Below are 26,863 nucleotides of genomic sequence, written 5' to 3' on the forward strand. Positions count from 1 at the left end.
GAGAGGACTCCTTGAGAAAAGAGGGCAGGGAGGGTCCAGCATCTCCCCAGGAGGAGCTGGGCTTGGTTTCCTGCTCTGCTGGAGCACTCTGTGTTCCTGGTGCTCCATTCTGGCTCCAGGCCTGTGGAGAACCCATTTCCCTGCCATGGGAATTCCCTGGAGGTTTTTAGCTCCTCTCTGGGGACTGCAGGCATCCTCTGGGATTCTCCTGCCCGTGAACAGAGCCATTGTGCAGCTCAATCATCCAGAACCACCTGCCAGAAATATTTGCTGAGGGATTTCCTTGTGTTTTGTGTTCTTGTGGCTTGGGAGGGCTCCTCCTCTGTGCCACCAAAAAGGAGGATGAGCTGGCTTTTCCCCCTTAACCAGTCAATATTTACTCTCCCAGGCAAGCTGTTAAAATGCTGCTGCTCTCTTGGTTTTGGTGTTTGTTCCTCCTGCCTCGCTGGAACCTTGCCCCAGCGTCTCCCACACTGGCAGCTTTTGTTTGTGCCGCAGTGGCACGTGGGTGTTCCTAAAGACAGGGCTGGGGGAGCCTTCCAGGGACTGCCAGGTCATGTTGGCATCCTCTCCTCTGAGAGCGGGGTGTGTTCCAGCCCAGCTGCCTCAAGGAAGGCTGGAGTTCTGGAAGGGGAAGCCACGGGATCATTTATTCAACCCCAAGCTGAAATCTTGAGAGGAAGCCACAGGATCATTTATTCAACCCCAAGGTGAAATCCTGCTTCCACAAAAATCCAGGAGGGAAGGTAACAAGGATGGTCTCCAGCAGTTTTTTAGGAGTCCTGATAAACAAACTTTGCCAGAGCCCTGTCCAAGAGGATTTTTGGTATGTGCACCACTTGTGTGCAAAATTACCTGGAACTTTGTCACTGCAAGTGTCTCTTCATTTTCAATTACTGAAACATTTAATTTCCCTATTTCTGCAATTCCTACGATCCCCAAGAATTTTTTTTTTCCAGAGAGGAATGACATTTGCTGCCCTGCCTTTCAGCTCAGCGTTGCCTTTCTGCTTCTCTGACAGGAGGCTTCAAGATCCTCCCTGGCAAAGATCTTCCCTGGCAAACTGTTGGATTTGTTAAAGTTGCTTGGCTCCAGCAGGAAACTTTTCTCCTCCACTGGTAGGGGAAGGCAGCCTGGTTCTTAATTGCTTTCTGCAGCTTGGCCAAGTGAAATCCATCTCTGTGCCCTCAGAGCTGAAGCCAAAAAAAAAAAAAACTCCCTGATGGTCCCTTGTGCTGTGGAGCTCCTCACTGGGTGAGCCTGGTTCCAAGCCTGTCTCTCCTGCATTTATAACCTCTGGAGGAGGAAGATTTAAAGTTCTTGTGTGCAGGAGGGCTCCACATTGGTTTTGGAGGTGATTTGCACCAGTTTATCTTCGTTTAGTTCTGCCCCAGAAAGGAGAAATCATTGGTTAAAAAGGTGTTTATTTTACCTGTTGGCACCGGCTGGGTTCATCTCTCCTGTTGGGAATTATTTGGTCAATTCATCAGTTTTGGTCTGGTTGGTTTCTGCTCTGCCCTTTTGCACTTTCAGCTATTTTGAGGGATTTATTCAAAACCCCAGTTCCACAATTTCTTAGCCCTGGCTGGTGCAGTCAGAAGGAAGGGTGGGGAGGATAAATCCTGGAATCTGTGTGGGAGACCGTGGAAACTTTTCAGTCACTATTTAAACCTTTGCAGGGCAGGAAGAGGAATAAAGCCCCAAAGCCAGGTTGTTGTTTGGCCTTTCCAGTGGGAACAGGAATAGGTTTTGTTTCCCTGAACCTCTCAGGTTAAAGCCCAGATTGGACTGAGTTGGAATAACATGATGAGCACCTTTCTGACTGAAAGAGGGGAAGTTTTGGTTGGATACTGGGAGAAATCCTTCCCTGTCAGGGTGGTCCAGCTTTCCTGAAGGCAAACTCTTGGTTGCTTCCATCCCTTTAACCCCTGCTCATTTTCAAAGCTTGAGTGGAATTTTTCAGGCGCTTCCAGCTTGACTTGGTGTGTGATTAATGAGCAATTACGAGCAGATATAAATAACAGTGGATTGAAGCAGGTATGGATGCTATAATTAAAAGCTCTATTACAATATTTATTCATATTTAATGACAGATGTCAAAGGCTGCTCTGTAATTCTGTAGGACTTGACTGATCTTCCTGGGGAGGGAGCAGCTCCTCTCTTTAATTGCAGCATAAAACCCTGGGATCTGAGCAGCTGGAGCTCTTACCTTGCTGGGAGGGCCAGGATTTCATGGTGCTTCCCTTCTGTAGGGACACTCGGTGTCTTCCCAAAAAGAATGCCCCAAAACAGGGCAGAATGGAGCTTGAACAGAGCCTTGTCCTCACACCCTGGTGAGAAAAATCTGGGTTTTAACCCCACTCGCATGAAGGGTTTGGATTTTTTTTTTTTTTTTAATTATAAAACAGGGACTTCTACATCTTGTTTTAAGAGAAAAAAAAAAACAAAAACCCACACACTTCATGGAGGATTTGTACCCTGCTGTTTCCAGAATCACCCCTGACACAGCAAATCCCTCCAGCAAAGCTTTGGCCTCGCCTGCCTTGTGCCCAAAACCGAGGGGAGAGGGGCACCCCTGGCACCAAACTCAGCAGCTGCTCCTGGCTCACACCCCGGCTGCTGCAGCTGCCTCTGCTCTTAGGAAATGTTTTGGCCATTACAGCCCAGAATAAGCCCTCACACGCTGCCTTCACCCCAAGAAACCACCGTGTGTTCTGCGAAACCCACCCTGCCCCAGATCCCCCGTGGGTTTGGGAAGGCCTTTAGTGCCTGGCAGGGAAACATCTGGATTATTTTCTATTTTCTGCACCAGGCATCACTCTGAGGCACTGTCCCCAAAGCCTGGGGACAGGCGGTGATAAAAAAGAGCTTTTTTTTTTTTTTTTTAATGTGCCACCTTCTCTCTTCCCAGCGCTCTCCCTTGTGCTTGGGCCATGCCAAAGCACACCTTGCACACTGCACGTGGAGGAGCCAGCCCGTGTGCGGGTGGGCAGGGGGACAAACAGCCCCTGCCCGTGCCTGCTGGGGACAAACAGCTCCAGTTACCCCAGCTGGCAGCACCTGAGGGCTCTGAGCACACCCCGAGGCTGAGCTGGATGCAGGCAGGGCTGAGTTTGCAGCTGCCGTGGAGGTGGGGTTGAGTTTGGATTGCCACCTTGATTTCAGAGGGGAGGGTTGCTCCTAATCACGGCTCCTTTTGGTTATGAGCTGAAATGTGTGGCTGTTCCCCTTTTTTTTTTTTTTTTTTTTTTGCTTTTATTTCTGACTCTTTCTGAGCCTCTTCGGGAGGTCTCTGGGTCTGGAAAGGTTTCCACCATCCCCCAGTGAACAATGCAGAGCTCCCAGGAGCTGAGGTTGCCTTCCTTTCTCTGTCTCTCCAGGCTTATTTTTAGGCAGTTTACAATTAATTCTTTTGGAGAAAAAAAAATAAAAAAAAACCCAATTAAAACTGCCATTGTGGCTTCTAAGAACTGTTGATAGAAAAAAAAAAAAATCAATCCTTTTAAAGGTTGGTATTCTGGGATGAATCCCTCAGGGAAAGGGAAAAATGTGGCTGTGTCGTGCCAGGGTTCCAGGCAGCGTGTTCAAAATAAACCAGAAATGCCGGGGTTTTGCTTCCACTTTGCTCTTCTGACCCAGCCTCCAGTTCTGAGTCAGGGTGAGACAGGGATGAGCTGCTTCTGAACCCTTGTTTTTCCTGCTGGTGCTCTGTGTGTTGATCTTGATTAAATCGTGCCACCCGTGCAGGTCAGGATGGAATTCTTGGGGCTTCTTGGAGCTCGGGGAGCAGAGTGACTTTCCTGACGGGGATTTTGGAAAGCCTTCCCCCAAAATTCCTGTTGTTTGAACTGCTGAAATGAAGTGAAGGGCACTCAGAGTATTTGCTTTTCCATCCTGCCCTGTGGAATATGAAATGCACCAGTTGTTCTCATAATTGTCAATATTTGGGATAAATTTGGTCAAAGAACCGGGAAACAGCTGATCTTCAGAAAGCTCTGGCCTCTCTCCAAAAATGTGATTAATTTCAAATAGACATTAAGGAAAGGTGAAGTGTTTGGGGGCCAGGAGTGTCTTTGGAGCCAGAGGTGAGGGGTAAGGGCTGAAGGCACGTGGTCCCAGAAGGAGGTCAAGGTTTCGCTGATTTTTAACGGGAGCTTGGCACAGCTGGGATCTGTGTCTGCTGGCCAAGGGTGATTTGGGGCTGGAAATGGGGAATTGTGCTGGGGGGCAATGGGGGAGTGAGGTCTGGGGCCCCTTTTTGTGGGGTTTAGAGCAGGCCATGCCCCTCTCAGTGGCTGGTTTGTAACTCAGCCTTTAGGCAATTCCCGCTGGACCAGAGCTGCTGGATTTTCAGGGTTTTGTGTGTGTTTTGTGGTGGTTTTTTGGGTGGATCCCTCAGCAGGGGAAAGTGGGCACCAGTTTCCTTTTCCACCAGCACCTGTGAGAGTTCTGTGACCAAAGCCGAGGGGAAGGGGAAGGGTTAAAGCCCTTCAGAACCTTTCTGAGCTGAATTACCTGAAACTTGGGATGGCCGGGACAGATGTGTTGGCATGGCAACGCCTCCAAGGAAACGCCGCTGGGAACGGGGAGCCGCAGCCCTGCCCTGCCCGGGCCCCAGCTCCCGCTGGCAGGCCCTGATTAGTGGGAATAATTAATTATCCCTCCAGCAGCCCCTCCGTGCAGCGGCGGTGACGCCAGCAGGGCTAACGAGGCTCGGCTGTTAATTTGCTGCGTTAATGATGATGTTCTCCCGCTTTGGCTCGCAGGGAAGGGCGAGTTAAAGCCACTTTTTCTGCGGGTTTGTTCCTCTCTTCGCCCCGCACAGGGCTGGGAGTCCGGGGGAAAGGGAATTCCTGAGCTCTGCCACTGGATTCAGACTAAATACCCCCGCTCGGAGAGCAGCACGCCCAGTTTGACGGGGAAGCTGGGAACTGGTGGCTGGGGGATGCTGGGCTCTCATTTTCCAGCCTCGGGAATTTTTCTGAGCGGAGGACTGTACCTTTGTAGGTATTTAGAGATCCTCACCTGCCTTTTCTGGGTGCTGCTGGACACCAGCCTGGGTGTTCTGGTTTGCTGAAGGACAGGACTCAGCTCCTGCAGGGTTCTTTGCCATGAAAAGGAGCTTTTTTGGTGAAGTTGAAGCTCCTGCTTCCCCAGACCAGGAGCTTCTGTAAGTGACCAAGATGTAAATTGTTAATTTTGAACAGAACAGCCTGCCCTGGAATAGGGGAAGGAACAGGAAAATGATGTTTTTGCTCTGTGTAATCTGTGTATGACAGCACCTGAGCTGAGCTTTCCAAGAGACAGAGAAGCTCAAGGTATTTATTTCTGTAGCAATATACATTCTGTACCATTTTGCTGGGGGCTGGTGGTCCTGGGGAACGCTGCCTTGCTCTGATGAAGCGTTTTCCATGGAAACAGCCCCCGGTGCCTCCCGGGGGAAGCAGACCCAGGTGATTCAGCCCCTGGGATAATTTCCCCCATTGACGTCAGCGCTGCTCCCTCCCAGCTCTGCTCTCCAGCAGGGAGTTCTGAGCTCCCAAAATGTGCCTGGGCTTGGCAGGGCGCTCTCAGCTCCGGGAATGTCCATTTGGGGGTATTTTGGGAACAAACCTTCCATTAGCTCCCTGTGTGTGAGTGGCTCTGCTGCTGCTCTGCAAACCAACCCCACACGGATCCTTATCAAAGCGCCGCCGCCTTTATTTGCTGATAAGTCACCCCAGCAGGGGCTGTTACATAAAACCACACGATGGCATTTCCCTGGCAGGAAATCACCACGTTCAGGGAGCTTTTTGTGCAGAGAGCTCTCTCCTGAAAATGGAAACTCAGGAAACACTGAGTGACAGCTCTGGGGAAAACGGAGCTTTCCTGGGAGGGATGGTGGATTGGAAACCCTGGGAAAATCGGCAGAAAGAACTTTTAAAATAAGATAAAAGGAGGATAAAACCTCCTGTAGCCTGGTGCCCACATTCCTGAGCATGTTGCCATGGTGGGGGGTGTGCTCCTTTTGGGATTGCCTGTGCTGGGATAATTCCTTAGGGTGTCCCCATGGTCATCCTGGGGTCAGGGGGAGGGAAGTGTGGGGTTCAGATGTGCCTTTTGGGGCTGTCAGGCTGCAGTTTCTCAGTCTTTACCCCCCACCCACTGCTTATTTCACCCCCAGGGTTAACTCTTGTCCTTGGTAAGATTTGTGGGGTTTCTAACAGCAGGCACAGATTTTCTGTGGTTATTAAATTATCAGCACTGGATGGAATTCTCTGCTGCTGGAGCTCCAGGTATGATTTTTCATCACGGGCCATTTCTTTTAAATTAGAGGATGCTCTTCCTTGGTTTCAGTTTCCACTCAATCTCGTGGTTTTACACTCAGATTAACCTCAAATTTCTTCATTTGCCTGCGTGTCCAAGCTCTTCCACAATTTACTTTTTGTTCTGCTAATTTTTAACCACTGAGAATCAGGATAACCTGTCCAAAATCAGATTAATATCAGGCTTAGCCCACACAGAGCCTATTCCTTTAGCCTTGCAAACCTCAGTCAGTGGCACTGAGTTATTCTCTGTACCTCCAGGTGCAAGCAACAGAATCCTCAAAGCACTGGGGGCAGAAACATTTCCCTTATTTCTCCATTCATTTCCCGATTCTTATCCCTCTGAGGGTTTGCCTCAAATCCACAGCTGATGCCCTATGGGAGTCACCCAATTAAAAGTTTCTTTTCATCACATTTCAAATGAGCTCTCTGCCATCTGACCTCCCCTCCAATGCAATATTCCCATCAGAAAAACACCTGAATCAGCAAAACCCTCTGGTGGCTGAACTTGCAGTTCTTTCCCCACAGCGACCTGCTTGGCCATGCTCCCATCAGGGGCAGGGTTGCAGAATTTATGCCTCATTTTCCAGTCTTGCACTTTGTCCAGCAGTGGAGGGAGAAGGGGAGGAGAGGAGAATTCATTCCTGCTGTAATTTTATAGTCAGTCTGACATATCCCTCAATTTCAGGATTGTCCAAGCCTGCTCAGCAGCAGAGCTGTGTGCACTGAAATCAGGCACAATTTTAAGGCTCTTTTTGGATTTTCCAGACCAGCAGAGCTGTGTGCACTGAGGCAGACACAGTTTTAGGGTTCCTTTTAGGATGTCCAAGCCTGCTCAGCAGCAGAGCTGTGTGCACTGAATTCAGGCACGATTTTAAGGCTCTTTTTGGATTTTCCAGACCAGCTCAGCAGCAGAGCTGTGTGCACTGAATTCAGACACGATTTTAAGGCTCTTTTTGGATTTCCCAAGCCTGCTCAGCAGCAGAGCTGTGTACACTGAATTTAGGCACGATTTTAAGGCTCTTTTTGGATTTTCCAGACCAGGTCAGCAGCAGAGCTGTGTGCACTAAATTCAGGCACAATTTTAAGGCTCTTTTTGGATTTTCCAGACCAGCAGAGCTGTGTGCACTGAGGCAGACACAGTTTTAGGGTTCCTTTTAGGATGTCCAAGCCTGCTCAGCAGCAGAGCTGTGTACACTGATATGAGACACAGTTTTAAGGCTTTCCTTGGATTTCCCAAGCCTGCTCAGCAGCAGAGCTGTTTGCACTGAATTCAGACACGATTTTAAGGCTCTTTTTGGATTTTCCAAGCCTGCTCAGCAGCAGGGCTGCGTGCACTGAGCTCAGACATGGTTTTAAAGCTCCTGTGGATTTTCCAGGGCCGTTCCCTGCGCTGTGACCCGTGCTGATCCCTGTGCCAGGGACTGCCACCAGCCCTGGCAGCCAGGGCACGGCGCAGCAAAGCCCAGCTGGCCCCGGGCCCGGGGGGAAATGCTGCCAGTGCAGGGATTTTCAGCTCTGAGCCCTGCCAGGGGCAGGGAGGCGTTCTCCTGTGCCCCTGCCACGAGGATGGCTCAGCCTGGGGGCAGCAGGGAAGGAGGCAGGGTCCTGCAGGCCAGCTGAGGTCTCCTGAACGTGTCACCTTCTGTGTCACCTTCTCTGCCTGCGAGCAGTGAGGGACTGGGAGGGTGGGAGGGGAGCTGTGGTGTTTCCCTGTCCCCATGCCCTGGTTTTGGGGCCAGTTCAGTGTCAGTCCCTGTCTGTGCAGCCCCACTCACCCTCTGAGAGGTTTGTGGGGTTTTACTGTCCCCATGTCCTATTTGTGGAGCTGTGGGGACAGATGACTGACAGTGTGCAGCCCCACTCACCCTGTGAAGCGTTTGTGGTGTTTTACTGTCCCCATGTCCTGGTTTTGGGGACAGGTGACTGTCAGCCCCTGTGTGTGCAGCCCCACTCACCCTCGGAGAGGTTTGTGGGGTTTTTTGTCCCCAATTCCTGTTTTTGGGGACAGTTCAGTGTCAGTCCCTGTGTGTGCAGTCCCACTCACCCTGTGAGGTGTTTGTGGTGTTTTTTGTCCCCATGTCCTGTTTTTGGGGACAGGTGACTCTCAGTCCCTTTCTGTGCAGCCCCACTCACCCTCTGAGAGGTTTGTGGGTTTTTTTGTCCCCAAGTCCTGTTTTTGGGGCCAGTTCAGTGTCAGTTCCTGTGTGTGCAGTCCCACTCACCCTGTGACAGGTTTGTGGTGTTTTCCCTGTCCCCATGTCCTGTTTTTGGGGCCAGTTCAGTGTCAGCCCCTGTGTGTGCAGCCCCACTCACCCTCTGAGAGGTTTGTGGGGTTTTACTGTCCCCAAGTCCTGTTTTTGGGGCCAGTTCAGTCTCAGTCCCTGTGTGTGCAGCCCCACTCACCCTGTGAGGTGTTTGTGGGGTTTTTTGTCCCCATGTCACAGGAATGCCACTGGTGATGTTAAAACAAGAGCTGCTGAGGATCTTTCCACTGGTTTTTGATCTCATTTTAATTCATTTTAAACGAGCCTTCCATTAATGAAAGTGCAAAGTGCTGTGCCAATCCTGTGGCACCAAGTTTCCCAGTCTCTCCAAATTCGTATTTGGCAAAAGTCAGTGGTACCAACAACCCCAAGCGTGTCAGAACCATGGGGAGCAAACCTCAGTCTAGAAAACCCAGTGTTTGCAGCAGACATCAATTGTTTTGGTGCCTCAGAGAGAAAATGACTTGAGCCTAATGAAGACAAGAGTGGCAGGTGCTGCTTTAGCTCACTAGAAATTTAAAAAATGAAATGCACATATTCTTTATTGTGTATTAATACACTGTAACTGCTTTACAGAGTCCAGCAGATCAGTTGCATGTAAATACTACAGATGAACTTGCCAAACTGGAGCTCACAAAACTAGTGCATTTATCCCAAAGCAGAGACTAAACCCTCTAAATCCTTAAAAAAATACATTAAAGAACATACCACACACACACATATTGCACTTTTCTCCGTATGAAATTTGTACCCCATATACATCACACCAAAGTCTCTTCAAAGGAGGCTGTAGTACAAGATAATAAAGCTAATAATTACTCTAACAGTAGTGTACACAGTTCTCTAGTGTTAGAACAGAAGAGATTGGAACAAAAAAGCCACTTCAAAGGAGAAGGAAGTGGTGCCCAATGGATCCTCTCTGTATGAGAAGGCTTCAGAAGCCTTTTAGTCCTAATTGGCTTAAAGGAAATGACATGAAATGTTCAATATGCTTTTGGCTGAGGGGAAAGAGTCAGTCTAAACTACATTAAAAAATACTGCAGCTTCCCCCTGCCCAGCACTGCGAAGCTCAAAGGAGCTCACACTGGTTGGCACATCCTGATAAATGAATTGCAGAACTCCAGGACGGAATTATTTTTGAGTCCTGAAACGTGCAGGATCCTGGAGCTGGATGGGGAAGGAAGTGGTTATTCTTCTGGCAGCCACCCAGCTCCTGCAGCAGCACTGGGGCTGTCTCCAGAGTGCTGGCTGTCCTGGAGGCAGCTTTCACTGCCCAGACTGTGAGTGTTGGGACAGATTTCACATTCCAGAACGTGTGGGTTCTGCTCTGGGGCAGGGAAGGAGGAGTGAAAGGACAGCACTCTGTTTCCTCATCGCTCCTGCTCTGCTCTGCTGCAGTTTTTGTCAGGCTGTTTCCCTTCAGGTGTCACTCTGTGTTCCACGGTGTCAGACAGATTCCCTTCCGAAGGGAAACCACACAACAAAAACCTTTTCTCTCAGCCCTTTAAAGCAGAGCCATCTTTCTCTCGTGATCCCCGTTCCTTCAACTCTGCTGCTGCCTCGAGAATCCCTGTGCCAGCAGAGGCAGAAGCTGAGCACTTTGGACTGGGCCAGAGCACAGGAGCTGTCTCTCCTGCACACACAGGGACCAGGTGCCTTCTGTCACCTGCTGAACCCTTCTCCCCCTCACACACAGTGGCCAAACCCCTCCTAGTCCACGTTTTCATGTGGTGTTATTGCTGTGAACGCTGATTCTCCACCTCCCTCCGCCCTTGGGATTTGCAGTATCAAAGACCAAACCTTCCAGCAAACTCTGGTGTGATCAGCACAGCTCCTCTCTCGCTCTTTGTGCTTTGATGAAGCTGCAATTGTGCTTAAACGTTTGCTCAGGAAAGGGCTGGCCTGGCCAGCTGGCCACTGGCCTGGCCTGGCCCACGACACTTCAGGGTCAGAGCCAAACCCCAAACTGGAGATCTCAGCTTCCTGCAGCTCCCTGAGCCACCCCCCTCCTGCGACTTGGGTTTCATGAGTGGAAAGTTCTGGAGACACAGCTCCTGGTGGAGCTGGAGCATCCCTTGAAATGGTCGATACATCAACAGTTTGATGCTGAAATATTGCTGTGATACTTTCAGTGTCCTATATACACGAGCTGTTCAAGCACTAAGAAAGTTAAACAAGTCCCACATGGTGGGACCGTGTGCTCTGAAGGGACTTTGGCCACAGCAGGGATATAAATGGGGTATTGTCTACTTTCTTCAGAAAAAAGCATATAGGCTGATAAAGAACTGAAAAAGGCACAGCACTATCACTTCACAGGGGTGTTTTTTTACTTTTTTATAAGCTCATTGTTTTTTTTTTATCCTTAAAGTTCTAAAACCCTAAATAATTGTCCAAATATACAAAGCTCAAGAAACCACCAGCAACACATACTGCAAATTCAAAACACAGTTTTGTTTGCTCGTTTGTTTTTAAAATGCAACCCAGGGACAGGTGGATCCTTTCCAGCGAGCAGAACTTCTCCAGGACAGAGCCCTCCTGCAAAAGGGGGTAATTTTAAAAGCCACCCAGGTGGATTTCATTTTTTTTTTTTTTAATGCCATTTCCTGCAGCTCTTTCTCTCATGGCTCTCTTACCTTCTGTCTCTGTTGGCTCATCCCTGATCCTCCAGAATTCCGATGCCCACCCAGAGGTCTCTCCACACAGTCCCAGGTGTCTTTTGACAAATTCAAGGTGTCCCTTGCTCCAGATTCCTTCAGCAGACAGCGGAGAGCTCCTTGGCAGGCCTGGGAAATCCTGATTAGGTGCCAGCAGGAGGAAGTGGAGGCTGCCTGAGACGCTCAGGGCTGGCCACGGAGCAGTTCCAGACCGGGAGCTCAACCAAAGTGCAACTTCCCTTGAATTCCACCTCGTGCTCCCGTTCTCCAGAGGATTTCAGTTGCCATCAGCGCAGACCCAAATCTACCCTGAATTTCAGTGAAAACTATTGCTTTTATTGCCAAGAAGTATGATAAGTGTGCACTCACTTTCCTCTCTCCAAGTGGATGGTGGATGAATGCTGACAAACTCCCCGAATTTTTTTCCGCAGGGGCTCTTTCCTTCCTCTGAAATTCACATTTTTGCCTCCTTCCAAGCAGACTTTGAAGCTGCACTCCCTGTTCTCCAGCCCCTGCCACTGGGGCCTAACACCTCCTGCTTTTTTTTCCTTTTTTTTTTTTCTTTCTTTCTTTCTTTCTTTCTTTCTTTCTTTCTTTCTTTCTTCCAGCCAGGTGGATTTTTAGTTCCCCTCTTAATTCAAGGGTCGAAAAACTACCAGGAATTCCGAGGGGTAGGAACGGGGAGGGGAGAGTGGTGGGGGGGGGGGGGGGGGGAAACCACCCAAAAATTCACATGCTTCTCCATTTGTCCTTCCAGCACGCCCTGGGTGCTAATTGACCAGGACGTAGCCTCCGTGCTGGGGATCCACAGCCTCCATCATCTCACAGTCGAAGAGTCCGGGCAGTTCTGACAGGGGCAGGGAGTCGTAGCTGGGCTGTGCCTCTGCAGAGCTGCTCTGGCTCTCAGGCAACGCTACACTGCTCTGGGGGAGGTGGCACTGCTCGGCAGAGGGGACAGCAGGCAGCTCACAAGTCTGAAAAGGGAACTGCAGGGGCTGTGCTGGCTGGCCCTGCCCCACTGCCTGAGGAAGGGCTCGAAGTGCAGCTGCCCCGAGGAGGGCTCCAGCACGGGGCTCAGGGGCTGCTGCAGGCTGAACTGGGCTGGCTGCTGCTGCTGCTGCTGCTGCTGCTGCTGCTGCTGCTGCTGCTGCTGCTGCTGCTGGGGCTGCAGCTCCTCCGGGCAGGGCAGGGGCAGCGGGCTGGCCTGGGGGTAGGAGCTCTCTGCTATCTGCATCTGGTTAAAGTAGGCCTGCAGCTGGGACTGCTTCTGCAGGAACAGCCTCTTCTGGTGCAGCCTGCAGCCAGGACAGAAAAACAGTTATTTCTGGACCACTCACACAGCTCCAAGCACACTGGAAAAGCCCTGGGCAATCCTGCTCATCGACTGCTGCAGCACATCAAAGTTAGCACCTTTCAGCGTTGTCACACATCTCCTCTGATAACTTTATCCATTTTTTTTAAGCTAACCCCATGCATTGTTTAATTCAGTTTGGTAAGAATGAGATACACTGTGTTTGTATCTTAAAACGTGTTCACTGTTCTGGGGAATTTGGGAGCTGAAGATCACACAAGATTACCCCATGGTAAACACATGGCAGGACTTGTCCTTGACTTTAAAAGAAGTTTTGAAGTGAAACTTTGCTTTTTCAGATAATTTCTAAATGGACAAAGAGAGTTCCAGTTCTTCTATTACTCTTTAGAGTCATTTTCCTGCATTTTTTGGGGGATTCTCACCTGTGCTCCTGGAGCTGCTGTTCCAGACTCCGGGGCAGTTCTTTGCAGTAGAGCTGGCAAGTGTTGGGAGCTTTGGAGAGCAGAGTGGGCTTCTGCAGGGAGAGCAGAGCTGGTTTAAATAGCTTTTGATTTAATGAATTAGTCCAGAAAGCAGGAGAAAGATTTTCTACCCCTCTAACTGCCCAGCTGCCCACAGAGCCACTCTAAACCCATAATGCTGCCCACTGGCTTCTAACCCTTAGGCAGTATTTTTGCAGGAGAGATTATGCCATAAAGATCCATGGAAAGCTTTCTTCCCAAGTGGAAAAAGCTGCAAGCTGGAAAAGTGGGGAAAACCCAGTTTTTTTAAGAACTAGAGGTACATGAAAATGGGTTTGAAATAAAGGGGGTGCGGAAGAGGAAGGCCCAGGGGGTTAAGAAGTGGCTCCTCAGGTGCTGATGCAGAACCTTTACGGGATGTCACAGCAATAATCTGTATTCAGCAGCAGTTATTAAACACTGCCAGGCTGAGGAGGAGAACAGCAGGAATGCACTTTTGGCATAATTAGGGTCAGTGCCTGACACCACAAAAAACCAAGTGCAATTCCTAATTCAGCTGTTCTCTGCTCACTGAGCCTCTGAGAGCTCTGCCTGGGCAGCAGGAGCCCAGAGCTGGTGTGTGAGGGGCAGGGGAAGGGAAGGGAAGGGAAGGGAAGGGAAGGGAAGGGAAGGGAAGGGAAGGGAAGGGAAGGGAAGGGAAGGGAAGGGAAGGGAAGGGAAGGGAAGGGAAGGGAAGGGAAGGGAAGGGAAGGGAAGGGAAGGGAAGGGAAGGGAAGGGAAGGGAAGGGAAGGGAAGGGAAGGGAAGGGAAGGGAAGGGAAGGGAAGGGAAGGGAAGGGGGGTGAACACACCTGGAGCCGCTGTTTCAAGTACTGAGTCTCCAGGCTCTGCCTTCGGGACAGCAGTGGGGGGTGTGCACTGTTGGGGAAAGCAGCTGGAGCCTCCTGCTGCTGCTGCTGGGAGCCTTCCTCCTGCAGGGGGAAGAGGAACAAGCTGCATGGCCAGGAAAGGCTCTCCTAACCCTTGCTTTAGGGGGTTTCCCTGCCAGAGGTTCCGTGGTTGCCGTGTTCCTGTTCCACTCAAAACGACTCACTGGGAGCTCTTTAGCATTCACTCTGCAAATCAGGCTGTGAGAGCTTCTTGCAGTCATACCTCCACCAAGAAAATTAAAAAGAAAAGGTGTTATTGACCATTCCTAAATCCAAAACACCCTTCAGACTGAAAGCAATGACTGTTGGGTTTGGAAAGCTGACGGAGCCACTCACTGACACCACGAGGGTGGGCAAAGGCTGCAAATCTCCAGTCTGGGGAAGGCAGAAAGGAGAACAGGACATTTAATCTGCCAATTAGCTCTTCCCAGATCTCTACACCGCCTCACCCTCTCCTGGTCTGTCCCACAGCACTAAGATGGAGCTCGATTTCTGCTGTAAGTACCTGTGCAGGGCTGTTAATGAGGTCCTGCAGCTGGGAGGCAGCTGATGTCAGGGAAGGTTCTTCCTCTGATCCCATCTGTTCATACAGCAGCTGGACTTTGTTCAGCTCCAGGATTCCTTTGGTTCGTGCCAGGTTCTGGAGGTGCTGCCTAAATGCTACAATTCCTGGAGAGGAGAGCAGATGAGCAAAAACCCCTCGTCAGAACAATCAGATTTTCTGGCTGGCACAGGAGATAAGCGGGGGTGACAACGGAGCCACAGCGTGGCTGCAGAGCACGGAGGGCACTCCCTGCCTCGCCGGGGTGTCGCTGTGATTAAACAGAATCACAGAATCACAGAACAATGAGGTTGGAAGAGACCTCTAAGATCATTGAGCCCAACCCATGCCCTAACACCTCAACCAGACCATAGCACCAAGTGCCACGTCCAGTCTTTTTTTAAACACATCCAGAGATGGTGATTCAACACCTCCCTGGGAAGACAATTCCACTGCTTTATTATTCTTTCAGTGAAAATTTTTTTCCTAATATCCAACCTGTACCTTCCCTGACGTAGCCTGAGGCTGTGTCCTCTTGTTCTGTCAGTGCTGCCCGGTGGAAGAGACCGACCCCACCTGTCTGCACCTCCCTTCAGGGAGCTGTGGAGAGCAATGAGGTCACCTCTGAGCCTCCTCTTCTCCAGGCTGAACAACCCCAGCTCCTCCAAACGTTCCTCACAGGGTTTGTGTTCCAAGCCCCTCACCAGCCTTGTTGCCTCCTCTGGACATGCTCAAGCATCTCAATATCCTTCCCAAACTGAGGGGCCAGAACTGGACACAGCACTCAAGATGTGCCCTCACCAGCGCCGAGTACAGGGGAAGAATGAGCTCCCTACTCCTGCTGCTCACACAATTCCTAATGCAGGCCAGGATGCCACTGGCCTTCTTGGCCACCAAAGCACATTGCTGGCTCATATCCAACTGGCTGTGGACCAGCACCCCCAGGTCCCTTTTGGCCTGAACACTGACATGCCACACTGTCCCCAGCCTGTAACGCTGTAGGGGATTTTTGTGGCCAAAATGTAGAACTGGACACTTAAGACTTATTAAACTTCATGCTGTTGGACTCTGCCCATCCATCCAACCGATCTAAGTCTCTCTGCAGAGCCCTCCTCCCTTCCAATAGATCAACACAAGCTCCCAGCTTAGTGTCGAGCACGGTTCTTGGTACTGAAGAGGCCAATTCCTGCTGCACAGGACTTACCTTGGGTGAGGGAGGTGTCGGAGGCTCGGCGGCCCTCGCGGAAGCTGACGGGGGAGCGGTTGTGAGCCTCTCGTTTTTGGGAGCTCAGGGCCTGCATGGTTGGGTTGGCAGGCCTGAGCCCCATGAAAGGGGAGGTCACCCGTGGGGCTTGCTGGCTGCTCAGCACCATCTCCTTCAAGGAAGGGGTCTCTCCCAGGAATTTGAGATCCCTCTGCACGGAGCCCATGTCGTACTCCGAGTCGATGCTGCCCAGCGAGGAGTTCTCATCCAAGGAATAGACTTTCCCTGGGACAAAAAAAAAAAACCAAACAAACCCCAAAAACCAAGATAAAAGTTGGAATCAGTGCCACTGACTCAAGCTACTCCTGCCAACAGTGGCTATCTTAGAGTGAAGAGCCAAAAAAATCAATTTTGACAAAGGAATTGTCAAGTGAAACTTGCAGTACAATAATGGGGATTTGCTACTGGATTTTGCAGTATCTTGCCAGACACACTGCAGACGTTCACTGGCTTGTCTGCAAAGTGTTTAGGGTTTTTTTTTTTAATCCTGACAAAACTGTAGCCTGAAAGGCTTGGTCACCTCACTGGTGCTGGAGTCCAGAGGATTTTACTTCTGCCAGCTCATCTTTAGGGGATGAATGACTTGGGGACACTCAGTTGAAAAAGCAGCCAATTTTGCCAGATTTCCCAGCTGCCGTTGAGGGTTGTGGCACGAGATTAATCACCTGTAAATTTGCTGCTCTGATTTTATACTGTCTCAACAGCAGATTTTGGGTTATTTTGTGGTTTTTTTTTTCTCCTTTTGCCCTTTCTAGCAAATACAAACTGTCTCGTACTCATCACTCGTAAACCCTCACCCATGCCCAGCTGATCAGCCTGAGTGCTGAGGGAGCAAATGAGCTCTGAGCTGAGCTCTGTACCTGTGCCTGGCACCATCACCAGCTGGTTGGTGACCTCAGCCAGGGTGTGCCGCCTCTTCCCCCCTCGAGCTGCCTGCAGGGCAGCGAAGGCCTGCGCTGGGTCCTCCTCTGCCTCTCCTTCTGCCTCGATTCCTTCATCAATGGAGGTTTCCATCATGCTGGAGGGCAGGGATTGGCATCCTTTCCTCATCACCACGGGAGGCACGGGGTCCAGCAGGCAGCCGTTCACCTGGGGGCACAGGGACAGCTTTGGGCCCAGCTCTGGTTGGGCTCAGCTTATTTTTGTGCTCAGCTTATTTTTGTGCCCAGCTTATTTTTGTGCCCAGCTTATTTTTGTGCTCAGCTTATTTTTGTGCCCAGCTTATTTTTGTGCCCAGCTTTGTTTCGTGCCCCAAGAATCACCCCCAAAAGCAGGAAATCCCTGGCCTGAAGGCAGCTGGGATCTTTAACTCTGCTGAGTTAAGTAAGGCTTGTCAGGTACAATTCTTCATTTCCTATTTACATTCCCTTAACACTCAATTCCCTAAAACTAAATATTGTCATTCCCACAGTTCTGTGCTCTCCAGGGCTGGTCTTTCATTTTTTTATTTTTATTTTCTTTTTCTTTTTTTTTTTTTTTTTTTGAGTTATTAAAAACTTTGCCAGCTTAGTCCTAAAAGTTATTAAAAACTTTGCCAGACAAGTGTAAAATATTTATGGAATGTGCAATACTGCTGTTCCCCCCTTCCTATACCTACTGTGCTCATTTATCACACTCAGATAAACACCAGGAAAAAAAAAAAAAAACCCAGCCTTGCATTTCATCCTTGCAGGGCTGTGCTCAGGAATAACTCCATAAATGCACTTTTTTCCAGCACAACTCCACTTGATTAATGCTGTTCCCCTGCAAACACAGGTTGCCTGGAGAAGCTGTGGAATCTCCCTTCTTGGATGTACCCAGCCTGATCAAGCCCTGAGCAGCCTCCCACTGCTTTGACTCAAACCTTTAGAGGCACCTCCCCAACCTAAACTGCTCCTAGGATTTTAATTCTGGTTTTATTCTCCAAGCCAGTTTGCCATGGACCCTTCTGGACTTAACTAATTCTTTGCCATATGAAATTATATGGTTTTTAAGCAAAAAAATTTAATTATTTTATTTTAATTTACTTTATTATTTGTATATTTTAAATACTTCATTATCATTATTAGCATTTTTATTTATATTAGGATTTTTATATCTTTTTATTTATAATATTTCAATGTCCTGCAGCTTTTGGAGGATCTGTCCTGTAATTACTGTCCTGCTGCACCAAGAGCATCACACTGGGTAAAATAAGGATGGAAAGAGCCTTTAGCACAAAACCTGGCACTGCTGCAGCTGACTTTACCTAAAGCCATTTTTTGTGAGCCTGAATTCCTGAATTTTCCTCCAAGTCCTTTGCTATTTTGAAAAGGAGGAGTGTTTGGAAAAGAGGTTTCACTGCATGGACAGCAACTCTAAACAAAAGGTCTTGAGGCAGTTCTGTATGGTAGGAAAATATCAAGAAACAGCCAGAAATCATTTAAACAGCAGGAGAATGATGATTCCTGCACGGGAAAACTCTGGCTCTGCTGCCTCTGTTTTGAATGAGTGCATTTTACCTCTAAATTTCATTTTCTGAACTCCTTCCTTCCTTCCTTCCTTCCTTCCTTCCTTCCTTCCTTCCTTCCTTCCTTCCTTCCTTCCTTCCTTCCTTCCTTCCTTCCTTCCTTCCTTCCTTCCTTCCTTCCTTCCTTCCTTCCTTCCTTCCTTCCTTCCTTCCTTCCTTCCTTCCTTCCTTCCTTCCTTCCTTCCTTCCTTCCTTCCTTCCTTCCTTCCTTCCTTCCTTCCTTCCCTCCTTCCTTCCTTCCCTCCTTCCTTCCTTCCCTCCTCCCTCCTTCCCTCCTTCCCTCCTTCCTTCCTTCCTTCCTCCCTTCCTTCCTTCCTCCCTTCCTTCCTTCCTTCCTTCCTTCCTTCCTTCCTTCCTTCCTTCCTTCCTTCCTTCCTTCCTTCCTTCCTTCCTTCCTTCCTTCCTTCCTTCCTTCCTTCCTTCCTTCCTTCCTTCCTTCCTTCCTTCCTTCCTTCCTTCCTTCCTTCCTTCCTTCCTTCCTTCCTTCCTTCCTTCCTTCCTTCCTTCCTCTTCCTTCCCTTCCTTCCTTCCTTCCTTCCTTCCTTCCTTCCTTCCTTCCTTCCTTCCTTCCTTCCTTCCTTCCTTCCTTCCTTCCTTCCTTCCTTCCTTCCTTCCTTCCTTCCTTCCTTCCTTCCTTCCTTCCTTCCTTCCTTCCTTCCTTCCTTCCTTCTTCCTTCCTTCCTTCTTCCTTCCTTCCTTCCTTCCTTCCTTCCTTCCTTCCTTCCTTCCTTCCTTCCTTCCTTCCTTCCTTCCTTCCTTCCTTCCCTCCTTCCCTCCTTCCTTCCCTCCCATTTGGGACTTCTCCACTCAAATGCCTGGCACTGATCTGGCACAAAGGAAGAGCAGGACCAAGCCCACTCTGGCTCCCTGCAGCTTTTCCAGGGGTCAGAGCCTGGAAGTCTTTAGTGGTCATGTCCTACAAAAATGAAGAATATTCCTGAGTGAGTTCAGCCTTGACACCTCACTGCTGTCACCAAACTACAGCTCTAAAGCAAAAGGGGATGCAAAATAAAGCTTGAAATGTTGATTTTGAAGTGCCTTTGAACTGGTTTGTGCTTTCCAGCTGCCAGAGACCACACAAGGAGGCAGAGCTGAGAACCAGGGCCTCACTCTTGGTGCTATCTCTCTCAACAACAACAACGGAGGAGGAGAAAGAGAGAGATATCTCTCTCAACAACAACAACGGAGGAGGAGGAAAAGAGAGAGATATAATATGCTGAAATTCAAGTTATAACGCGGTGCAACGTGAGAGAAAACAACAGAAGTTTTATGAGAGTCACATACTTCATAAATGTAATTATTTTAAGCTATTTCCCCTTTCTAATTGCTGACTCCAGATCAGGCTGGAGCTCCTTTTGGACACTTCAGCTGCATCCAGGACCCCCTCTGTGTAAGAAGGAATCTCCAGAGCTCTTGAAAATGCATTTTAGAAGAACAAGGAAGGAAACTCATTTTTTTAGGGTTTTTTTTTTTCCCTTTCCAAAGTAGTGTGGTGAGAATGGAACGAAAGCAAAGAACAGGAGGCAGAAGAATGATGAAAAAAAAGACCCAGCTGTGGAGAGTCACAGGGAAAGAGAATTTGGAACACCTACAACTCCTGATGCTTAAATACTTAAATTTCAGGAAGCACTGCCGTGCTTTTAAAAGACAACAATATTTTTTTAGCTGGAATGATTTCTGGGAAAGGATAAATAAATAATAGAGTGATTTCAAGCTGTACCTTTGGTGTCTCAACCCTTTCCTCCTCCATAAAAGCTGCCTCTCCCTGGCAGCTGGAGGGGGGGAAGGAAAAGGTTTCAGCTCCTGAGGCTGAGGGGAGCCCTGGAGACTGCAGCAGCCTTGGATTTTGGGAATGCAGTTCACCGAGGGCACCACAGCTTGTGCCTGAAAAACAGAACTGAAGACTCAAAACTGGAGCAGTTTTAGGTAGGGAGCAACGTCCAAAGTCACGGATTAAACAATGTGCAGCCCGGTGCTAAAGCAGAAGTGCGAGATTTATTTCTTGGTTCAGGATGAAGAGCATTCTTAGCCTTTAAACTTGGGAAAAAAACCAACATTATCACCCCAGAACACCCAGGCCAACCCCACATGGCATTAAGCTCAGTACTTATTGAAGCTGACTTACTCCCAGCAGCACACAGAGTTTGGGGCTTGCTGGTGCTCTAAAACTCCTTTTTTTATATTGAGTACAACCCCCCTGACTGCTACCAGGAGGCTCAGGAATGGTTTCAACGACTTCTTTTGGAACTTCCGTAAAATTAGGAGAACAGGATATTTTCCCCTGGTTTTGAACCTTTATTTCCTGGAGTGCAGGATCCACACCACCGGCCAAAAGGAAACAATCACGCTCAGCCAGGAGCTGTGGTGCCACCATGTGTGAAAACAAATATCCTTGGGACAACTGGAGGCTGTAACTGAAGAAAAAAGTGGGAATGTGGCTCTAATACGCAGGAATTCAGTACAAGGAACCCCCTCCAGAGGTGTTTTATTCCTCCTTGCTCCACCTGCTTTTAAGACATCTTAAATGTTTCTCTGCGACACTGCGACTTTCTATCACAAGAACCAAGCTTAAACCTGGGTTTAATCTTTGCCACGCTGTTCCTGGACCTGTGCTTTCATAAGTGAAGCTGGGTTTCACCTCAGCAGAATCCAAAAACCCCAAAGGGCATCTTGCTGCCAGTTCCACGTCAGCCTTCCCAAGGCATCACCAGGAGACGAGCCGGGAGCTGAACTCAAAAAAAAACCCCGCGATCCTGGCTAGAGCCAAACCCCAAATCTGCATTTTTAGGCTTCAGGATGAAACGCCAGCAAGCAGCGAGGGATGGCAGGTGGAAAGGGAAGGGGTTTTGGAAGGGAAGGAGGCAGAGCAGCCCAGGAGGGAGCTGACCTTGGCCACGGTCTGCTCGGCGATGGTGCTGGGCCGGCGCTGGCGCGCGTCCACGCGCTGCTCCACGGGGAAGCTGCTCCGGTGCGACTTCAGCCTCTCCACCAGCAGGTAATAGATGGCAGCAAAGTGGTTGTAGCTCTTGTTCTGCAGGGACTGAGAGAAGAGAAGCACAGTGGAGGAATGTGCCCCCTGTTGATGGAGTGATTTAATTATTCTTGGTCTGATTAAAAAGGCGAAAAGCCCAGAAGTTTCTCTCACAGGACCTTTGGGACTTCACCTCAGACCTGGGGCTGCCAACTGGACAGAGGCCAAGAGGTCCAGCCTGGGGAATTCACCAGAAAAGGAAGAGAACAAAGGAAATAATGGCTTTTGTGGGGTGTTTTAGTAGGAGCAAGAACCTCTTGCCCCTGGCTTGGTTTTTCTCTGTAAGAGCTTTGTTATTTTGCCTTTTATTTGAACTTTTCCTGTTTCCAACACTACCTCAGGAGCCATCCTGCTAATTTGATGCTGTTTGGGGTAGCTGGGCTCTCTCGGGTGTGATGGGTTCCTCTGAGAGCTCAGAAGAGCTGGCTGGAAGAGAAACACATCGGCAACCCCACAGCATCCCACAGCAAGTGTGGGAGCAGCCAGATAGGGGTTGGTTTTTTTGTGTTCCATCAGAAAAAGAGGGGATTTGGAGGGGTTTAGGAGGTAGTGGGGAAGGGAAATGCTGTTCTGAGCTGAGAAGGGCACAAAGCAGAGTGGCAGGGACAGAAAAAATATCAGTGCTAGGTCGTGGTGAGCTCCCAGGTAGATGGGACACTCACAGATTCCACTGGGAACCTGCACAAGGCACTGAGCTCCCATCCTGGGGAAATGATCCTGTTAGCTCCACAGGGAATCCTGGCACTCAGGATGGGGCAGACACGCCAGCTGCTTTCTTCTTCCACGCTCCTGCTTGGTGCTCTTTTCCCACCCTCTTAAAAGCCCAGAATTTCCTTTGATTCTCATCTGCCACCCTCTTAAAAAACCTCAAAACGAATTTACTGTCTAATTCCCCCTCGTCTCTCTCCAGCTGCCAAGTTAATGATTTATCCAACCCCATCTCAGTGTTTTACTCCCATTTCAGGGTGTTTTAAACCCCATTTCAGGGTGTTTTACCCCCATTTCAGGGTGTTTTACCCCCATTTCAATGTTTTACCCCCATTTCAGGGTGTTTTACACCCATTTCAGTGTTTTACCCCCATTTCAGTGTGTTTTACCCCCATTCCAGTGTGTTTTACCCCAATTTAAGTGTGCTGTACCCCCATTTCAGGGTGTTTTACCCCCATTTCAATGTTTTAACCCCATTTCTTGCTGTTTTACTCCAATTTCAGTGTGTTTTACCCCCATTTCAGGGTGTTTTACCCCCATTCCAGTGTGTTTTACTCCAATTTGAGTGCTTTACCCCCATTTCACATGCTTTACCCCCCTTTCAGTGTGCTGTACCCCAATTTAAGCGTGTTGTACCTCCATTTCAGTGTGTTTTACCCCAATTTAAGTGTGCTGTACCCCCATTTCAGCATGCTGTACCCCCATTTCAGCGTGTTTTACCCCAATTTAAGTGTGCTGTACCCCCATTTCAGCATGCTTTACCCCCCTTTCAGTGTGCTGTACCCCAATTTAAATGTGCTGTACCCCCACTTCAGCATGTTTTACCCCAATTTAAATGTGCTGTACCCCCATTTCAGCGTGTTTTACCCCAATTTAAATGTGCTGTACCCCCATTTCAGCGTGTTTTACCCCAATTTAAATGTGCTGTACCCCCATTTCAGCACGCTGTACCCCAATTTAAGCATGCTGTACCCCCATTTCAGCATGTTTTACCCCCATGTCAGTTTTACCTCCACAGTTTTCTGCTGGTCTATGCCCAGGCTGTGCATCAGCCTCAGCACCTGCTCGTTGTACTCCCCCAGGGAGGGCTCGTTCTCCTCTCCTGGTGGGTACAGGATTGGCCTCTGGGCAGGAACTTCCACCAGCATCCACTTGTGCTCCTTGATCTGAGCAATGCTCAAACGTTTGGATGGGTCCAGGACCAACATTCTCCTGATCAGGTGCTCACACTCTGTTGGCAAGGGGGGAAAAAAAAAAAATAATAATAATTATAAACTTGCCCAGTGACCTACCAGCCCAGAGCTGCGTCGCTGCTGCCAAAAACCCCTCAAAACAAGCCTAAAAATCACATTAAAGTGGAGAAAAGCCCAAATTCTTCATGGCCAGCAGTGCCATTCCCCCTGCCCACCTCCTGGTTAGCCCAGAATTTATTCAAACCACACCAAATGAGTAAAACCACGCCACTGTTACCTTCTGACATGAAATAAGGGATCCTGAACCTCCCCTCCAGCACTCTCTGCCTCAGGATGGGCAGGGTGGGTCCATCAAAGGGCAGAGCTCCACACACCAGCACGTAGAGCACCACCCCCATGCTCTGTGGGGGAAAAAAAGGGAATTTTCAGCTCAGCTCCAAGCTCCCAGCAGTGTCTCTGAGGGTGCAAGCCAAGCCCTGCCACAGAAATAATTCTTTTCTGCAGAAAAAGGGAATTTAGATGCAAAGGAGGGAGCTGCACACCTGAGAAGTGAACCCCAACTTCAGCTGAGAATTCGGGGTATTTTTATTAATCTCAGCCTCGCCCAAACAAAAGCAACCCTCAGACAGCAGGCACTCAAAGTGAAAAACTGTAATATTTTACATTTAAAGCCTGTGGGGAGGAGTTTCTATGAACAGTCGGTTTAGGAGATTATTTAATGTGAGCAAAAGGGGAAAATTATGGGCGAGAACTCTGCTCCAGTTGTTTATTCCTGGAAGGATGCAATGAATTGGCACTGCCAGTGGGAATGTTCTTCCCCAAAAAAAATAGCAGTGAGAGAACCACACCAGCCTGGCACAGCAGTGGGTCTCTCGAGGGGGAAAAAGCAGGTGTTGACCTCAAAACTTCATAAAAACACTGAGATTTTAACACTTAAATATAGATTTTTTTTTTTTTTTTTTAAAAAGAAAACCCTGTCAAAAACTGAACTGGGGATTGCTGCAAGCTGAATCCTTAACTCAGAAGTGGAGGTGATTTTATTTTAAATTTTATTTTAAATACCAACACCTCCTCTGTGGGCAGGCAGGGCCTGTTAATGATTGAGGATCTTTTATGTTGAAGGAATATTTACCAAAATTCAGGGATTCCCCTGTGATGCCCAGAGTGGCACCTGGCTGACATCTGCTCTGTGTTCAGCAATTCCCAAAGGTCCAGGCAGGCTGGAGCCCTTTTCAAACCAGGATTTAACAGGTGCTTAAGTACACAGAACCAGCACACTGGCAGCTAAAAAGCACATTTTGAAATTTCTTTTATTAAAAACTCCACCAAGATTGTATCCGGGAAGGCGATTTGGATGAATTTCAATGAACTGAGCAGCCCAAAAGTGGCTTTTCCTGAGCTGCCCTGAGCAAAATTCAGTGCCAGGGTGATGCTGTGTGCAGTGCTGAGGCTGCCAAATCATCCTTCAGATGGGGATCAACATTTAAAATGTGAATTAAAAAAAAAAAAAAACAACAAAAAATTAAAATAAAACCCCAAATCAGGAGTGAAAAGCAGGCTCTGGAGGGTGCACAGAATTTCTGCAGTGCTTTTTAGTCCCTTTCCCCACTGCAGGAATGTTATAAATAAATGTGTGCCCATTGGCTTTCACTAATTTATTGGGAAAGCCACTATTTAATTACATAGATTCACTATGACATATATATTATATTATATTATATTATATTATATTATATTATATTATATTATATTATATTATATTATATTATATTATATTATATTATATTATATTATATTATATTATATTATATTATATTATATTATATTATATTATATTATATTATTATAGTATATTATATAACATATTATATTATATCACATATTATATTATATTATATTATATTATATTATATTATATTACATTACATTATATTATATTACGTTATATATTATAATTGTCTTTTACAAATTATTTTGATATAGTACAGTTTGTAATCAATTTTTAACTGCTTTTATATTGTATAGTTTGTCAGCCTTTTTACCCGAGTCCCTGTATAGATGATTTATTTTAGTGTGATAAATATATATCGCAGTTTAGGCTCTTGCAAAATATTAAAATAGAGACTGTGTGCTGTGTATTAGAGATATAACATTATTATGTATTATAAATTATAGTTTTTATATATTTATATATTTATATTTATATTATTTATATTATATATTTATATATTATATTTATATTTTATTATTTATATATTTATATATTATAAATGATATATATAATTATACCTTATATTTATATAATTTATATATATTTATATATTATATTTATATATTATAATTTAGATATTTATATATTATAATTTAGATATTCACATTATATTTCTCGATTATAATTTATATATTTATCTATTATAATTTTATATATTTATAGATTACATTTACCCATTTATATGCATTATATATTATAACATTAACTGCTGCAGAAGCAGCATGTTTGAATATGTATCATCCTCATGAATATGCATTTAACCAATGTAAATGAAACAATACCCACGACAATTATTTGAAGGTAACTTCAATTATGTGAAGTTAAATGAAACAATACATAAGACAATTATTTGAAGTTAACTTTTGGCTGCCACCAGGCACCCAGCGCTGCTAATTTGTCCCTTATTAAAATTTTAAAAAAATTTAAAAAATTTAAATTTAAAAAAAAATTAAAGAGTGGTTCAGAGCAGGGATTGCCCTCTCTCCCCTCCTGGGGTTTCAACCTCTAACCTCATCAAGGTTTTATTCCCACTTAGCCCAGAAAACACTAAAAAGGCACCGAAAAAAAGCCAATTTCCCTCATGCAGCCAGGGAGCTTTTGGAGGAGTTTGGTCCCCTCTAAGATGCACCTGCTGTGCACGTTTAGCAGCCACCTGCACAGGTAACTCATGCACTGTTAAAGGTTTTTATGGCGCTCAAGAAATAAACCTGGAGAGGAACAACTTGTCTGCAGCTCAAAAGAAAGTCAAATATTCCAGATCTGCAGCTTAAAAAAATCAAATATTCCAGATCTGCAGCTTAAAAAAAAAATCAAATATTCCAGATCTGCAGCTTAAAAAAAAAATCAAATATTCCAGATGTGCAGCTTAAAAAAAAAATCAAATATTCCAGACCTACAGCTTTAGGAAAATCAAAGATTCCAAATCTGCAGCTTCACAAAAATTGAATATTCCAAATCTGCAGCTTATGCACAATCAAATATTCCAAATCTGCAGCTTCACAAAAATTGAATATTCCGTATCTGTAACTTAAGCACAATCAAATATTCCAAATCTGCAGCTGCAGAAAAATCAAATATTGCAGATCTGCAGCTTCAGAAAAACTGAATGTTCCAAACCTGCAGCTTCAGAAAAACTGAATATTCCAAATCTGCAGCTTCACAAAAATTGAATATTCCATATCTGTAACTTAAGCACAATCAAATATTCCAAATCTGCAGCTTCACAAAAATTGAATATTCCATATCTGTAACTTAAGCACAATCAAATATTCCAAATCTGCAGCTTCACAAAAATTGAATATTCCAAATCTGCAGTTTAAGCACAATCAAATATTCCAAATCTGCAGCTTCAGAAAATTCAAATATTGCAGATCTGCAGCTTCAGAAAAACTGAATGTTCCAAACCTGCAGCTTCAGAAAAACTGAATATTCCAAATCTG

At 47.2% G+C, this 26,863-nt stretch overlaps 1 protein-coding gene and 1 long non-coding RNA gene across 2 annotated transcripts in view; both read right to left on the minus strand.

The window, feature by feature from the left end:
* Positions 1-9,087: 9,087 nt before the first annotated feature.
* On the minus strand, positions 9,088-11,800 carry LOC128818043 (uncharacterized). Its single transcript, XR_008440372.1, has 2 exons — positions 11,206-11,800; positions 9,088-11,107 (listed from the first exon to the last, which is right to left on the minus strand). It is a non-coding gene; the product is annotated as an uncharacterized LOC128818043 (long non-coding RNA).
* A 154-nt stretch (positions 11,801-11,954) lies between these two features.
* Positions 11,955-26,863, minus strand: part of SIK2 (salt inducible kinase 2) — a 34,484-nt gene continuing 19,575 nt past the window's right edge. The window contains 12 exon segments of the mRNA XM_053997048.1: positions 11,955-12,244; positions 12,247-12,521; positions 12,961-13,052; positions 13,850-13,969; positions 14,433-14,596; positions 15,673-15,957; positions 16,593-16,821; positions 19,941-20,077; positions 20,080-20,104; positions 21,108-21,260; positions 22,970-23,190; positions 23,430-23,553. Of these exon segments, the coding sequence (XP_053853023.1) occupies positions 11,997-12,244; positions 12,247-12,521; positions 12,961-13,052; positions 13,850-13,969; positions 14,433-14,596; positions 15,673-15,957; positions 16,593-16,821; positions 19,941-20,077; positions 20,080-20,104; positions 21,108-21,260; positions 22,970-23,190; positions 23,430-23,553 (2,073 nt within the window). The 3' untranslated portion in view covers positions 11,955-11,996.

Source organism: Vidua macroura, chromosome 22 (assembly GCF_024509145.1).
Source record: "Vidua macroura isolate BioBank_ID:100142 chromosome 22, ASM2450914v1, whole genome shotgun sequence".
NCBI classification, from domain to species: domain Eukaryota; kingdom Metazoa; phylum Chordata; class Aves; order Passeriformes; family Viduidae; genus Vidua; species Vidua macroura.